This window comes from Trematomus bernacchii, unplaced genomic scaffold (genome assembly GCF_902827165.1).
Source record: "Trematomus bernacchii unplaced genomic scaffold, fTreBer1.1, whole genome shotgun sequence".
In the NCBI taxonomy this organism is placed as follows: Eukaryota; Metazoa; Chordata; class Actinopteri; order Perciformes; family Nototheniidae; genus Trematomus; species Trematomus bernacchii.
In genome coordinates, this window is record NW_022987807.1 from 478836 (window position 1) to 496198 (window position 17363).

A 17363-nucleotide genomic window follows, 5' to 3' on the forward strand; every position below is an offset into this window, starting at 1 on the left:
GAAAATCTTGATTTCCCCCCCTGTTCATTTGTAATGGCCAGTGTCCATGTCACAGTTTTGGTCAGAAAAAAACAACAAAGCTGGAAAACTGTTTAGTTTGATAGTTACAATGGAAATTGTCTCAGGTTTTTTCCGTTTAAGAAGGTGGTTTAAAGTGGACCTATCATGCTATATTTGAATAATATAGTGTAGGACCATACCTATATAAGGCATATTTATACTTTTTTTTTTCAAAATACCAAACAGATCATGCATTTTAGCCATGCCTCATTTTGCTCAATTTGACAATTTCTAGCTCTGTTTTTGCAAGGGCTGATTCTGTGAGAACAGCACCACCTACAGGCCTGGCATATGTACTACAGCGTCTCCAGCGCTTTCGAACGGGAATGGCCGTGGCTGTCTCCTCCTGATTGGTGGAGTTGGCCCAATAGCCGTAGCGCCACCGTCCTGACGTCAGGACAGTGTTCAAATCTGGATCAGTTTTTATCAGATCCGTTGCAGCCCCTTTTTTTAGAGATTTGGGTATGGAGGAAAATAGAGAGGGTTGTGTTTTCTGACACTTGGTGAGTTCCCTGGAACACCAGGGACACATATTCATGTATAAAAGACGTACAAAAGTGCATTTTGCATGATAGGTCCCCTTTAAGCGATAGCAGCGTTCATAGCATCTTTGTTATTTTCATTGACTGAAAGTTGACGATCATGCAGGGTGTCCGCGGGGTCTTAAAAAGTATTAAAAGTTGATAAATCAATTTAGCGAAAATGAAGGCTATTAAAAAGTATTAAAAGGCATTTTCCAAGGTATTACATTTTGTAGCTTGTTTTCAATAAGTATATTAATTGTCCAAAGAGGTTGTATTCTACAGTTTGCCTGAATGTAATCATTGCGTAGGTGTGTAGTGTGATTCTGTGTAGTTTATTTATGGCATCCTGTTGGATTTGACGTCATCTGAACAGGACATCGCACGCTCACTGCTTGATAGTGCGAAGCTCCGTTTACGCCGGTTGTTAAACAACATCGTTATGGGGAAATGCAAGTCTGCGTCCAAATGGTTGGAAGATAAGGAGGAAGGACAATCAATACTGTATATAGTAAATGTGAGGTAAAGTGTGTCACCAATGTAACCGGTTAAAACTCCAAGTGGCGATGAGGTCTTAAAATGTATGGAAAGGGTCTTAAAAGGTATTACATTTGACTTCAGGATTCCTGCATATACCCTGTCATGTGACATCGAAGGGCCATTACAAATGAGTTAGGGGGGTATTGTGAGACTAGTATGTGTTGCGCCATAGACCAAAGTAGCTTATAAATGTAACGATGTGAGGTTGGGTTGCTAAATCATTTTTTAAGCACTGCAAATGCACCTTACACTGTGCTTAAAGTGCATTTATAGAGCACCAATGACAATTTTTCACAATTTTCACTATAGTTTTACCAAATAGTTCAGGTTATACACAGTGTATTTCTTTGAGGACTCAATGAAGTCCCCCACAGGACGTGAGTGATTGCTTTTAAGATCGGGAGCTGCTCAGCTACCCCCATGGCTGAGGCAAGAGTGTGCGGGAGTGATGTGTGCAGGCGTGGGGTACATGGCGGGGCGGGTAAAAGGTTAACGTGAATATTGATATTAAAGCGCCGCTGCTTCATCATGTCTGTGTCAGCGAGTGAAACGCTCCTTAAAGGTCATCCCTGTTCTCCTCTCTCTCCCCACAGAGCTCCCCTCACTCGCTGTCAGGCCGCGGCTACTCGGTAAGTGGCATTTTCATGCTTCATGGCTTTACGGCAGAATTACAATCTCCAACGACCCGCTTTATGGCCCCGGCGCTCGACATTTTAATTATGTTAAATAGAGTAATGGAGAAATCATGATATTAGGAACATTAATTCTGGCTGACTGACTGATTAAATTGCGGGAAGGTGTCCTGCGCTACCTTGGCGGAAAAAAGACCCTCGTTTTATTGGCATCGATCAACGCTGTCCGCCGGTGCTGCAGTTTGGCTGTCAGAGTTGTATGTCTTCCTCCAGTGACTGTCAATGGAGGAGCCTTTTGCTCATATACGACAATACGCCTAAAAGCCTCTTTAAGACTAAGCAATAAAAACAATGCCTCAGCGCCACAGAAATGCATCTACATTTACAACTTTAGCAGGATCCATAGCAGTTAAACATGTCTAATGATTTGTCTGGAACAGCTAGTGAGTCAGTAACAGTGTTCTTCAAAGGGAAAAGTGCCCGCGAGGAATATTTAGTGATGTCTTGGAAAACGTCAGCCCGATCCTTTCAAACATACGCCAGCTCACACTTTGTCAGCGCAGGACTATTTTTATCCGTTGATAGCATCTGTTGCCTTGCCCCGGTGCTTCTTCCACACCGTAAAGTTGTGCCCCTCCCCTCCCGTTGTTTCCAAGATGTGTCTCGTCTCTGGGTAATAGAGACAGCAGTCGTCCTTTGCTTAAAGGGGAACTAATAAGAGGAACATTCTTTAAAGTGTGCTACTTTTAGCTCATGAGTGGCATATGGCAGTTCTTATTGCAGCTTGGAAGCAATCATCCCGACAAACATAACAACTATAAATGGTTTGTCATCGTTAATCTGCCTCAAAGGACCGCAGATAAAGCGCCGAACAAAGCTTCACTTCAAAAGACCTTGATCTATGTGCTATCTTTTGTTTTAATAGAACATGTCACATTCCTATTCCCCGGCGGCCGCATACTCACAGATGGATGAAAACAAACAAGACCTTCCAAAAAAGCTCTCGGAGCCCTTTGGCTCGAGCTGTCAGTTTGAGTCGGCAGGGAGCGAGGCCTTCTCTTCATCCGAACGAGGAAGGAAGGAGTCAGAGGGCAGGAATGGAGGTGGAGGGGGCTTGGTGGTGGTGTTGTGGGGTCGTCGGTATAGTGTGCAAGTCCAGGATTCGAGGGGCAGGAAGTTGTTCCCGGGCGATGCGATGGTGCTATCTGCCGCCTGCGGGCTCCTCCTGGTGCTGAGCTCTGACTCTCAATCTGCTCTGCTGCAGAACGCTTGATTTCCGGGGGTCTCTCCTTATCTGTAAGTGCTTCAGGCTTTACAGTATGATGGTTTCAGAGGGGGGTTGTGGGTAGAGAAGGGGCTCCAGGGATCAGCGGGGCAGAGGCTGAGTAGGTATGGGAGGAGGAGGCCAGCGTTATGGCTTCAGGAAGAGGTTATGTATGTGGGTGGAGGGCTGTGTGTGAGGTGGGAAGGGTCAAAAGGGCGGGGACAGCCATAGGAAGTCCCATCGGCCCCCAATAGTACGACCACAGCCTTCTTCTGATTGGCCCCGTAGCACTGATCGCCATCGCTCTGAAATCAAGTCGTCGGATGGGGGCTCAAGTCGTCGGATGGGGGCTCAAGTCGTCGGATGGGGGCTGGCTATCTGTCAGCTGTCACTATGAAGTAAGAAATTAAAAACGTAAATATCTCCTGACAGTTTGTTTTCTACATCTATGGGAGGTAACGCCTCCTTCTTGTTTATGCTTCCATATGTCTCCCTTCCTATGTCGCCTGCCAGGCTCGAATGGCCTCGTTTGAATGCTGTACTCCAGAATGTAAAGGAATTCTCCGGGCTTTACTGTCAGACTCATGAGAAAGGGAAATTGGAGTGTTTGGAAACAGAAAGTATCATTATTTGGCAGAATGCATTGTCTGCTGGTTTCATTCATTCAATGCTTCATCATCTGCACACATTCTGCAAACATGACATGACCCTCATCACGCCTTTGTTCTCGGTCTCATCTTATTTTCTTCGCTGTTTTCTTTGTATGTCTAAAATACTGATTAAAGATGCTGCAGGCTGGTGCACATATTTGTCAAACCAAGCTGTTCATTGCGGATTTTAAATATTGTAATGTCCATATTTGAATGTTTTGAGGGTATTTTACCTCAACAGATTAAAATAAGTCAAAGAAATAACTAGATAAATACAAATACTGGCCATTGATGTGTATTATACAGTTCCCTCTAGAGGGGACTTTGCGATGTTAGCCTTTGCAGACCATTCACATGCACATAAACCTATAACACACTTCAGCAGGGGTCTCCAACCTTTCTTCATCTGAGAGCTACTTTGAAAAAATGAAAGTGGCCAAGAGCTACTTGCATCACATCGCTTACATTTATTCACATCGCACTCACCAGTTGAATTTAGCTATACTTTTGTACACGTGTGAAATTGCAATACCTAAAGCTTATCAAAAATCTTAACTTCACATCAAAGTCCAAGAAAACGAAGATGTCTCACATATTATTATGGCCCACATAGGGAGTACTTCACTGAACATTCACATAAGTGTCCTTAATCACCACCTTACAAGCATTTCACTCTTTTTTACAGTTAGTGAGATGAATGGCGCTGCATGGAGTCCACCATACAGGTGTATGCTGGACCCACTTAGGTTCACTCTAATAGAGTCATTTACATGTTCATCAGTCGGTCTTGTTCTGTATTTAGATTTCATTCATGTCAGAAAAAGCTGCTTCACAAAGGCATGTAGAGCCAAATAAAGCAGACATGTTCAGTGCTGCTTGGTGAATGTTCTATAGTTTTCTGGGTCTACAAGGCTCCAGAAATGTTGTGAGTTTTGCTGAGACTTAAGCTGAACATTATTTTGGAGATCTCCACAGGATTGACACTGAACAGTTCAGCCATCTTTTTCTTCTTCTTCTTCTTCTTCGTCTTGACATTCAATTATAAACCATAATAAATCAATTGTATAGGTCTAGCCTCCCTATATCTGTGTGTGAAATTGTTCCAAAAACAAAAAACTAATGCTTCTGCAGTCTAGCTGCAGCTTCTAGCTACGGTCTTCTGTTAAAAAAAAGACAGTGAATGTCCTGAATGTGGCATCACACACATGACTTGAGTCTGAACACAGCAGACAACAGGAGTATTTACAACAGCATTATAAAAACAAAAATAGTGCACGTGGGTGCACACTTGCATTCTCTGTCTTACTGTTACATAAATCCCATGAATGTATGAGGTTAAGTTAGCTTCATCATATCTCAATCAGTGATTAAGTGAATAATAATGTTTCTATCGGGTCACTATCAGCCATTATTTTCAAGGCGGGGTTTGGAGGAACGGAGAGGAGACGGTGATCGCGGAAGCTTTCCTCCTGCCTTCACAAACGTTACACACGTATTTATCAACTGAAAATAGCAAGAGGACATTCATACTCTGCAATCCAAGACTTGATTAAATCCACCAAAAACCTGACATGACGATAACGAGTGTTTTTCAAAAAACACAAATCCCTCCCTGTGTGTCTCTGAGCCGCAGCGACAGGGCCTGATTCAGAGCGGGTCCTTCTGCTGTTGGTTCTGGACTGGTGTTGGTGGATAAGGCAGACTGCTCCTTGATCTCTGCGTCACCGACCAATTTGATATTCGTGTGACAGAAAAGATTCTAAAATAAAAAACCGTTATTGTCCGGCCGTGGCCGAAAAATCAAGAAGCAACGTTATACGCTATAATCGATAATCGAGCGGCGAGCTACTGAAAAGCTGCCCGATCGACGTGTTGGAGAGCCCTGCACTACAGGAAAGAGAAAAGCCAAAAAGCACAATAGGGCCCCTTTAGCATGTGTACATGTATGGCAAACATACAGTAATAAGCACCTAGTTAAAGTGTGTATGTATAATTCACTTTTCATGTATCTCTCTATTGATTGTCAAATCACTGCAAAAGGGCAACACATCTAAGATTTCATAAACCGAGTATACATGTACTTATATGTGCAATTACACAACAAATACATAATGAACCGCATCATACCAGAAGTGGTTGGCAGTCATTTTCTGTTATCTAAATGAGTTAAATTGAATGCAATTACAACAAACAGTGTTAGGAACATATACAAATATATACCTTACAGTGTTATATATATATGTCTAAAAAAAACGGACTGGTAGGATAACAAACCTTAACTTACTTTCCCATAAGAGCACGATGTGTTTATCCAGGTGTTGACATTTCTAGACGTGAAGTTCCCCCCTCCACACACACACACACACACACACACACACACACACACACACACACACACACACACACACACACACACACACACACACACACACACCCCCCGTTCAGGGGTGAGGGCTTATCTCTGGCTCGTTGAGTCCAGCAGCGATATGTAGCAGCAGGACTGAGACTCACTATCTCTGGGAGGAAGACTGGATATGGAATTGTTTATCAGGCCGACTCTCTGCTGTCCGCTTTGTGCCGGCTTCATTACAGCCGGGGCTATGTTTGGGAGACAATATCTCTGCCTTGTTTCCTGCTCTGCTACCTGCTTGTTGTTCCACTGGAGATTGGCCCGGGCTCTGGCGATTTATCATCCTCTCTCAGGGCTCCTTGATAAAGAACCCAACATCCCCCCTCTGCGCCTGGGAGATACGGGGCAGCAAGAGACGGGGAAATGTCAAAGAATCTCAGCGAAACTATCTGCCCAGCCTGCCGTTGCCCCTGGGCTGCATACTGTACGGAGGAGGAGGCGTTTCAGCTAAGCGACAAGACAACACACCTCCCTTTCCTTTCAGATGAAGTGATTGTACCTCCGTCTACCCCCCATCTTCTAAAACCACCCAAGGCCTGCTCATGTTTTCACGCACGATAAAAGCATGGAGCTTTGTCTGTGACAGTATAATCTGACTAGTCTGTTTTGGGGAGGCTTTATCTCTGTGATGTCAGGGAGTTAAACCTCAGCCCGGGTTGTTTGAGACTGCTCGGAGCTCTGAGACACACCCATTCTTCATTTCCACCCCCACTGCTCGCGTTGTCATAATCATATTTAACGGTAAATGAGTCGACACTCCAAACAGAGCAGTCTCAGAGTCATTTGTGCATTCTTAAACAGCCTTTCTTAAATTGATTTGACATTCACAACCTCTACATTGTGGCGAATACACTCCCCTGTCTGAGTGACGAGGCTTTTTACAAGATCTCTATCGAATACAAGGATTATGTCACTTAATTATAATGGAAGCCATTAAGAGCTTCATGCTTTATTAAACAAAACGACACAGATTCACTGGATTACATGCTAAACACAGCGATCGGGAGGAAATTGGGTGTAAATGATATCTTATGCTTGGAATTCATTTTGCAGCAAGGTTTTATTTTTGGTCACTACCACATTGTCAGCATACAGAGCTCTAAACATGACATTATGCTCAATTTGAGGTATATATCAGTATGTAGTGTCTCTACTTTAAAGAGTCCTCTCCTGCTGATGTTCAGGTGTATATCAGTATGTAGTGTCTCTACTTTAAAGAGTCCTCTCCTGCTGATGTTCAGGTGTATATCAGTATGTAGTGTCTCTACTTTAAAGAGTCCTCTCCTGCTGATGTTCAGGTGTATATTAGTATGTAGAGTCTCTACTTTAAAGAGTCCTCTCCTGCTGATGTTCAGGTGTATATCAGTATGTAGTGTCTCTACTTTAAAGAGTCCTCTCCTGCTGATGTTCAGGTGTATATCAGTATGTAGTGTCTCTACTTTAAAGAGTCCTCTCCTGCTGATGTTCAGGTGTATATCAGTATGTAGTGTCTCTACTTTAAAGAGTCCTCTCCTGCTGATGTTCAGGTATATATCAGTATGTAGTGTCTCTACTTTAAAGAGTCCTCTCCTGCTGATGTTCAGGTGTATATCAGTATGTAGTGTCTCTACTTTAAAGAGTCCTCTCCTGCTGATGTTCAGGTGTATATCAGTATGTAGTGTCTCTACTTTAAAGAGTCCTCTCCTGCTGATGTTCAGGTGTATATCAGTATGTAGTGTCTCTACTTTAAAGAGTCCTCTCCTGCTGATGTTCAGGTGTATATTAGTATGTAGAGTCTCTACTTTAAAGAGTCCTCTCCTGCTGATGTTCAGGTGTATATCAGTATGTAGTGTCTCTACTTTAAAGAGTCCTCTCCTGCTGATGTTCAGGTGTATATTAGTATGTAGAGTCTCTACTTTAAAGAGTCCTCTCCTGCTGATGTTCAGGTGTATATCAGTATGTAGTGTCTCTACTGGGACATGTCTCCATGCTTTAATGTTCAAAAAGCTCTTTATTTTTCTCATACTGCCTGTGCTGCAGCACCTCTTTTCACCCTCTGTCTGAAACCAGAGCCCAGTCTGCTCTGATTGGTTAGCTTGCCGGCTCTGTTGTGATTAGTCAACCGCCTCGAGATGTCCCGCCCCTTAAGGCCGCTACACACCCACCTGAGACCAAAGAACGCATACCGAAGGCGTCCCGACTTTTACGTCTGCTACGCCGCCCGCTACGCCACCCGCCTACAAACACACCGCAAATACAAATACAGTCGACGAGTGGCAATAACTGTCCTTACCAGCAGGCAGCGGTAGTGTGAACAGCCAATCAGAGTGATTGCTTGGGCCGACTTTCTCTGACCTCGAATCGGCCGCGGGAGGTGTGAAAAGGTGCCGTAAAGAGACGACGGTGCGGGACACACCAACCTGAGTAGGGCGCCGTGAATGCCCGACTGACGGTTGGTTTGTAGCCAGCTTCAGCCTATCACGTACAATGTGTTGGAGCGCTAGCCGATAGAAGCGTGAGTTTTACATAGTGATGTCATTATATTCCTGGAGTAAACAAAGGAGGGGAACACAGGGATGTTAGCCTTTGCAGACCTTTTGCATGCACAACAACCTAAATAACACACTACAGGAAAGGGAAAACCCATAAAAACAGAAAGCCATGGCTTCACCCCCCCCCCCCCAGCCTCTTTGTGAGTATCTCTGTATATCACTCTGCTCACTCTTCAGGGTGTGCAGGTGTCTCCATACCAGTATCTCTGCACATGGTGGAAATTAGTGAAGAGAGCAGAGCGCCCAGCAGGAGAGGGTTGGGGCCCTGACATTGTCCTGGTGCCTGTCAGGGGCCTCTCTATGAGGGCTGAAGAACCTATTTGTTTATCCCCGTGTGCGGTCCGGCTTCAGATCCCGGGCCCCCGCTGCTCACCGCGCACCAGGGATCTGGGCTGTTGCCGCTAGCAACATATAAAAATTGCTGTTAACCACAGCAGGGCCCACAACACATCAATCAACGGTTCTGCAGATAAAGGCTTCAGGCTTCTGGGGCCCCGGCTGAATGGCACGGTTGAAAATCCTTTTCCAGTGGCTGAGCACACACAGCTCCGATAGTGAAGGGCCTGCCATCATTCAGAGAGAAGGAGGAGAGACTTCATTTCAGCCGTGTATTGTTCTAATGGAGACGCATTAGAACGGCAGCGGCACAAAGAGGGCTCTGGGAGAGGTCATTTGAATAAAAAGGGGACACTGTGAATTAGTGTTGACCGGGACCTCAGAAAAAAAGAAGCAGCCCCAGCATAGTTCAGTTGTTCTAAATGAACTCTTAATGGCTTTTGCCACTTGGCTCTGCTCTTAAGGCTGCTTAAGAGCTGCGACGTTCAGCCTCGCCGCGGTCCACAGACCCCGTTCGTTAGCCCCAAATTGAGATCAACGATTGGAAAGAGCTAGCAGCGAGGTGACTTCAATGGTTCATTCTCACCATTTTTTTCAATCTAGTTCCTCCATCCTATAAAGCAAATGTATGGTGATGGCTTTGCTGGCTGGTAATGAAAAAGAACAATACTGATCTTTTCTAATATTAAATCCAGTTAATGTATTCCCAGACGAAGCTCTATGCTATCACACATGTTGGAGTTCTTCCAAATGAAACGCGGGCTCTCGTGGGTAGAAGCATTAGTTTTATCCCCCTAAGCCCAGCCTTGATTATCATCAGTCTTAGTTTGTCCTGGATGCACCGTGGCGTCCCCTAACTCACATTTGCCCCACTTTAAACAAATAGCCCTATAATGCAACAATCAAACAATGCTCGGAGGATTTGTTTACTGCAGGCTTTCTCCCCATTAAGTTTCACGGACACTGTAGACAAATAAAGTGGTAATTCCACTTTATCATATGTTACATATACCACAATCAAGCAGCAATTACATGCTCCTTCCATTTGTAAGAGCTCCCAACGCCGACGTGGATGTTTTAATGAGGGCTGTAATGAACGCTCAGGGTGTTTGGCAAGTCTCCGAGATGTTGCCGGGGCTTTTATGGCTCCCCATTATAACGTACAATTTGCATCAGCAAATTACAATGCTCCATATCATTATCCCGCACCAAGGCCCGATCATAAATTAAAGCTCCAATTACAAACATCTATCTGGGAACGGGGAATGAATATGATGGCAGCCCACCATAAGCAGGCAGGAGGGAGCTGAGCCTCCTGTGGATCGTGGGATGAGACTTCCATAGAGGTGTGATAGTCTCATAAACCCATCCTTATGGGGAATTCGTGGCTCCAAAAGAAATAAAGCGTTTTTTTTTGGGGGGGGGGGGGGAGAACGTCTGCTCGTTGTGTTTTGGCAGTTCCATATGTCATATCTCACGGCGCGCTGCACAGTGAACTTTTTGAATCGCCTCCCTTCTGCTGAACATAACACCCACTGATTTCCGCGGCTGACTGTTTCACACTCCTCATTCAGAACTATGTAAGCCTGTCCATTCAGCTGTGCAGAGAGAAAGGGTCTCGTCCATTGAGTCTCAATCCTATGTCTCTGTCTCTTCCAATCTCCCTTTGTCTGACTCCCTCTCTCCCACTCTCATTCTACTTGATTATACACTGGAGGGAACATAATAAATCATAGAGATTTATCACGCCGCAGCTTATTAATTCAGCGCCACAAGTGTAATATTAGTCTGTGTCATTTTGAAGAAGCAGGCTTTGCAGCATTGCCAATGTCCCTCAAGGAATTCAGAGGAAGCCATTTTAGTTTGGGCTTGAAAAGAGAAGAACTTTTCCCAACACATGTCTCGGTTGTTCTTTACTCTTCATAACACAACCCCTTTACTCTGATGTGGAGATGCAGTGCCCGTCTCTCTCTCTCTCTCAGTTGTTGCAGGGGAACAAACAGCGGTGCTACCTGTGATAGCAGCCTGTAATCCGCGACCTGTGACCAAAATCTCCAACCGAGAGGTAGAACAAAAGGCGTACGCCAACAGAACGCTTCAGGCGCCAGGCAGAACCTCTACTGATGAGACAAAAGGCCTGCGGGTCTCTCGCAAACCCACAAGAGCTCCCCTACGCCCAGCAAACAAAGCCTGAAATTAAGAAGAGCCAGAGGCAGGCCCGTTTCTGCAGCAGAGCTAAAGTGTTCCTCTTTCATGGCCTCAGTGGATTTCCTGTGTTGGATTGTAGTAGGGCAGAAACTCAAAACGCTTTGCCTTTTTCAGTCACAGATTTTGCTGGTTTGTCATCCATTTTTTCCCTCCCTTTTTTTGCTCATCATTCACACCTCCCACCACACTATCCGGGCTCATTTTAAAGGTACTAAAAAAACCTCCTCTTGTAGCCTTTGTCAGATGATGTTTAATTCATTTTTTGTTTTGCATTTTAACCTTGCATATCTGTAGGATCAAACGCATCCGTCTGTGCTTTTTGGCTGCAGAGCCGGAGCACAGAGGATGACTGTATGAGAGGTCATGAGATGAAGAGACTCTCACAAACACCCTCTGGCAATTATTCCTGCTATCTTTAATATTTCTATGAATGCATTAGGGTTAAGCTCCCACCCGCCTCTCCAACTCTACCCGCATAAGTACCTTTTTCCAAAAACCTGTACAAAAAAGTTGTACTAAGTAGGTCATGTACTGCCACTCGTCTTCTAATCACTCAACGAAGAGAACACGATTCCCCTCCATCGGAGCCCTGAGCCTCGCTCCTGGGATTTCAGCGAGCAACATACACTCATTTGATTTTCTGGCATGTGTTTCCCCCCTTATCCTTTCTCTCTTTACCTTGTATCTGACAGTACAGAAGCAACAACCTCCAACTCCACCACACACACACACACGCACACACACACACACACCTCCTGCTTCCCCCTCGTCTCTCTCGGTGGAGAAGGTGTCTGCCTGTAACAGCAGGTAAGGTATAAGATTACAGGAGAAGCAGGGGCAATTATACCTCCAGCTGACGTCGGTGTGTTTATGAGGAGAGTTACTGTTAATGACAGTGTTGTGGTTTCTCCAGAGGCCAGAGCACAGCTTAGGGAGACCTGCTGTTTTTGTCAGCCTAGTTTCCTGCTTTGTCGTTGTAGATATATATATATGTTGTTGTCCTCCAGCCTATCAGATTGTTCTTCTTTCTCTTTGTGCTCTCATATGGTGTTTGCATTGCCGAGAAATAAATCACATGATTAAGCATGTTGGTTAACACCTGTACACACACACAGGCCTATGTGCGACTGCAGGTCTGTCACCGGGGTTTTGCAGCTTTGCCACTTCCCCCCTACGTGCCCTCACACACAGCGGGCAGATCGCAGCGATTGGAGAGGGGTGTTTAGATAAAGGTAATCGTAATTGGATGAGGTTTTCAGTGTGGAGCAGTTCCTGGATCACAGCTAGAGTGTCCAGCAGTCCTGTACACAGTGGAAGTACCAGAATCAGACATATTTTAAACACTACAACAATATTGCTATGGACATGCAAATCAAAACTGAAAGAAAGTAGTTTGTATGTCACATTTAAAAGCAACATGTTTTGTTCTTCAATGAAGCGCTACTGTGGTTTCAGAGTAGAATTTAACCATTTGCTCTACTATTAGTCAGTGAAGTCACCAAAGATGGTCTTGGAGCTACTATTTTAACTTAAAATAGTAACATAATGTTGCTTTAAGACTTAAATTCACGCAACTGAATATGCAACAACTAGTAACAACATTTGACCACGTTATTTACAATAATAATCTTTGAATAATCATGATGAATCACAGGTTTAAAACACTAGTATTTACTTGTAGTTTGGGGTGGATAAAACGAATATATCTGTGGTGTTGTCAAAAGGAAAATGCATGACAAACGTAATAATAACCTTTCGCCTTTTTATGATGTCTGAGTTATTGCCTTAAAGTCTGACAATTGTACATATTTACGTTAAAGGGGACCTATCATGCAAAATGCACTTTTGTACGTCTTTTATACATGAATATGTGTCCCCGGTGTTCCAGGGAACTCACCAAGTGTCAGAAAACACAACCCTCTCTATTTTCCTCCATACCCAAATCTCTAAAAAAGGGGCTGCAACGGATCTGATAAAAACTGATCCAGATTTGAACACTGTCCTGACGTCAGGACAGTGGCGCTACGGCTATTGGGCCAACTCCACCAATCAGGAGGAGACAGCCACGGCCATTGCCGTTCGAAAGCGCTGGAGACGCTGTAGTACATATGCCAGGCCTGTAGGTGGTGCTGTTCTCACAGAATCAGCCCTTGCAAAAACAGAGCAAAAAATGTCAAATTGAGCAAAATGAGGCATGGCTAAAATGCATGATCTGTTTGGTATTTTGAAAAAAAAAAAGTATAAATATGCCTTATATAGGTATGGTCCTACACTATATTATTATAATATAGCATGATAGGTCCACTTTAAGGCGTAGCTACCGCTTTAATGTTGACACCAGTTAACACTGAAAGGTACATGTTTCTGATGGGAGGCGTGTGGCGCAGTGGGCTAGTGCATTGGTGTTGGGATCAGGGGGTCACAGGTTCAAACCCCACTGCAGTCAGCATGTCGTTGTGTCCCTGAGACACTTCACCCCAAATTGCTCCTGTGGGGATTGTCCACAGTATTGAGCATGTAAGTCGCTTTGGATAAAAGCGACTAACAAGTCACATATGATGTCCAGTATTCTTCTTCCTTTGCTGTTCAGCCCTTCCTCACAGTTGTTATTTGCCATGTTTGACCACACTCTATGTACATCCTCACCTCCATCTCTGTGCCAGATGGTGCTGAGACTCTGTTTGTCTTCCATCTCCTCTGAGGACAGACAGACGTTGGACTGTCTTTATCCTCTGACATATGATTTACAGAAATCTTACACATAGTGTTGATGATGAATATGTATACATTTAAATCTGTAGTTGTTGTTATTCACACTTTATATACCTGCTACAGTCCTAGTAGGAGTTATTTTGTAGATGTCCTGGTTTGTTTTTATATTTAGTTCTGGCAAGGAATACACATTAAGGACACATTATGATGAGATGACAATACCAACAAAATAAATAAAAAATACACAAATAAAAATGAAAAAATGATATGATTAATGAAAAAAGAAAATATAATAATAATAAAAACATATAATACAAATGATAAAATAATAATAATTAAAAAAAAAGCTGATTTTGTTGAATTTCCTGTTGAAATGGTTTGTGGCAGTACATTTTTTCCAAAAGAGATTGGCTCCACTGTATTTTTTTAGTATCCTTACCCTTTGATTAAGCTTTAAAACAGTAGGTCAGATGTCCCGCCTCCGCTGCGACCCTCTCACTGACAGTTGGTTCTTAATGATTGTTGGCTGTCTCTAAAAATCGAGGTCATTTTTCTGTCTCACCCATTGAAAGTTGCTTTGGCTTAAAGAGTCAGCTAAATGCCAGGAAATGTTAATGAACGCCAGACTCACCCACCAGTCTTCTGCCCTGCGAACATCCCCATCCTCCTTCTCCACCCCCCTTACCCTCAGCGTGTGGTTGGCCTTGGCCCCGATCACACTGGGGCACATGGGAGATTAACTGGGCTGGCTTATTCACTCAGCAGGTTCCCCGACTCCCCTCCACTCAGCCCGGCCCAATCTGCCAGCGAGCCGAGGCAGCAGGGCACCGCCAGCCCGGCCCGCCTTCATTACGCCTGCCAGATGGGCTGAGAATTAGATCCCAACTCCCACCATGGAGGGGAGAGAGATTGAGAAGGGAGGCAGGGAGGGAGAGAGGTGGCGGAGGGGAAGGAAGTGTTGCAGGGGGGAAGAAAGTAATGGTTTTTGTTTTCATTTATGTTGCAAGTTATTACGTTTTAATGTAACACCCCTGGGACCTGGCAGCATTAAATGCCTGTTCTTGAATAATCGACACTAACTGCGAGCAAATGCTGGGGAGAAATGAAATTAGCGAGCGCAGCAATTTGGCACAGTGATTATCGGCTCCTTGGAGGCACTTCCTGATGATTTAAGAATGCTAACATTTAAGCAAGTCAGATCTCATTACTCTTCAAGGTTAAATCGAGCTGTGTCGGAGGGAGGCAGATGCTTGATTGGAAAGAGAGCTTCCTTGTCTTTCCGTGTCTGTCTTCATCTCTCTTTGTTTATGCTGCTGTGTTGGTTTTTTTTTGCAAGCAGAAAAGACTCAGGGCTGAAATCTGTCAGACCCTGATGACACGTTTGCCAGCTCTTAATTAGATCAGCAGTGCTCGCTTTCCAAGGTGTTATTTGTTCTTTGCCAAGGATCACAGCACTGCCTCCGCCTGGTTCTGACTCCTGCATCTCCTCTATGCTTGGGCCCTTGGATGAACAAAAATAAAATCGGGAAATGTCTGAGTTCACACCAAAGGGAAAGTGTTTATTACTTTTCAAACTGCTTTTTTATACTGTATTCCTCTCTGCTATTCTTACTCGTTGTATAGAGGCAGAAACGATTTTCAAAGCAATTTCAGCCCTGGCATCTTCTTGGTCCAGTGTTTACCTCCGCCAGGCACACACATCTGTTCTCCTCACAAACTTGATCCAATTAGGTGACACCAGACAATGGCTTACTCCTCCATAAGCCCAGCACAGCGCCAGGGGTCCCCGACAATACGGAAGTGTTTTCTCTTCCATTACGGGGCGTCAGATCCTTTTAAAGGTGTTTACCCGCCGCCGATGTGTCAGCCCCCCGTTTCCAAAAGGGGGGCTCAGCTGGGGAAGTGATAGGCGCCGAGGATAATGATGCGAGTGGGATGCAGATGCACTTTACCGTGCTGTGTGTGATAAATCCTTTCCTCCGCTGCACTGCACCCCGCAAAGTTGAGGGACAGATGGGTCGGACTTTTATCTCCACTTTCTAAATGCGGGATAAATCAAAACATTTTTCCTCCAACGCCGTGATGAGATTTATTTAAAGTGAAGGCAGGAGCAACAAAGCTACTTTAGGGAATACGTCTATTAGTTTCTCCAAGCTGTTGTTTTCTTATGCAGGAGGGGGGGAATCATTGCAAGTCAAATGTAATCATCCCGCCGTTGGGTTATGCTCCGTCTCGAATAATAATAATATTAGGTTGGTCCCTGGCATTGCCTACATCAGGCTTGTAATTTGAATTTCTGAGACACGAGTAAGAAGGCTGATGTTAATCACAACCAATCACTGATGCTATCGCTGTTGTTTTCTCCCTTGTTTATAACAGCTTTATCTTTGGCACATCTTGAAATTTGGCAGCCTGAATTCATTATCCGCAGTGTTTCATGTAGTCAACAAACATGTTTCCTGTAATGTGGGATTTTGCTTCCTCCTACTTACATGCTGTGTGCACTGTACCGCGTCTGATGTCTCTGCATCACATTTGTTTTGGCCAAAAAGGATTTCTGGATTGGAACAGGGTTACCCCAGGAATGAGGGGGGAAAAGCCTCTAAATTGTAACCAGGCGTTTCCACATGAAACATTCACGCTTAAGTATGATTAGCAGAGATTAAGGTGGGTTTGTTTTGCCTCTTAGAGCGCCCCGTGACAATTTGGAAATGGATTGAGAGCGGCTTTTGCGTGCACAGCCGCCTTAATCCAGTGCCACGAGTTCTCACCCACCTTTGCTGAATTATTTACGTTAAAGTTCTCACAGCAGCTTTGGAGCCAAGGGCCTACAGGAACTATTCCTAAACCTCAAAGCTTTGGAAGCATGGAAAATATTACGTTAAGTATTTCCAACACCTTTAATGGAACATGTAGAGATTTGTCAGTGCCACTTGATTCTGCAGGTATTAAAGAGACCCTGTTATGCTAATTTTCAGGTTCATATTTGTATTTTGTGACATGTCTCCATGCTTTAATGTTCATAAAGCTCTTTATTTTTCTCATACTGCCTGTGCTGCAGCACCTCTTTTCACCCTCTGTCTGAAACCAGAGCCCAGTCTGCTCTGATTGGTTAGCTCTCCGGCTCTGTTGTGATTGGTCAACCCCTTAGAGATGTCCCTTAGCCTGTCAAGTACAATGTGTTATAGCGCTAGCCAATAGAAGCGCGAGTGTACCATAGTGATGTCACTATGTCATGGAAGTAAACAAAGGAGATTGTAGCCTTTGAAGACCATTTACATGCACACACACCTTTATAACACACTACAGAAATGGAGAATCCCAAAAAGCATAATAGGGCCTCTTTAAGTAGACAAAACGTAATGTGTAGCATTAAGTTCAGAGACACTTGTATTGATATGGGAGCAGCAGCTTGTACGTTTTCTATTTCAAAGACTGACAGGATAGACAGAGTGCTCAGATCAAATAGTGGTCCATCCTCCCAGCCAGCGAGGTGAAT

The 17363-nt window shown here is 44.3% G+C and overlaps 1 protein-coding gene across 1 annotated transcript in view; it reads left to right on the forward strand.

Annotated features, from left to right (window-relative positions):
* Nucleotides 1–17363, forward strand: part of fbrsl1 (fibrosin-like 1) — a 349747-nt gene that overhangs the window by 168604 nt on the left and 163780 nt on the right. The window contains 1 exon segment of the mRNA XM_034150862.1: nt 1715–1750. Coding sequence (XP_034006753.1) covers nt 1715–1750 — 36 coding nt within the window.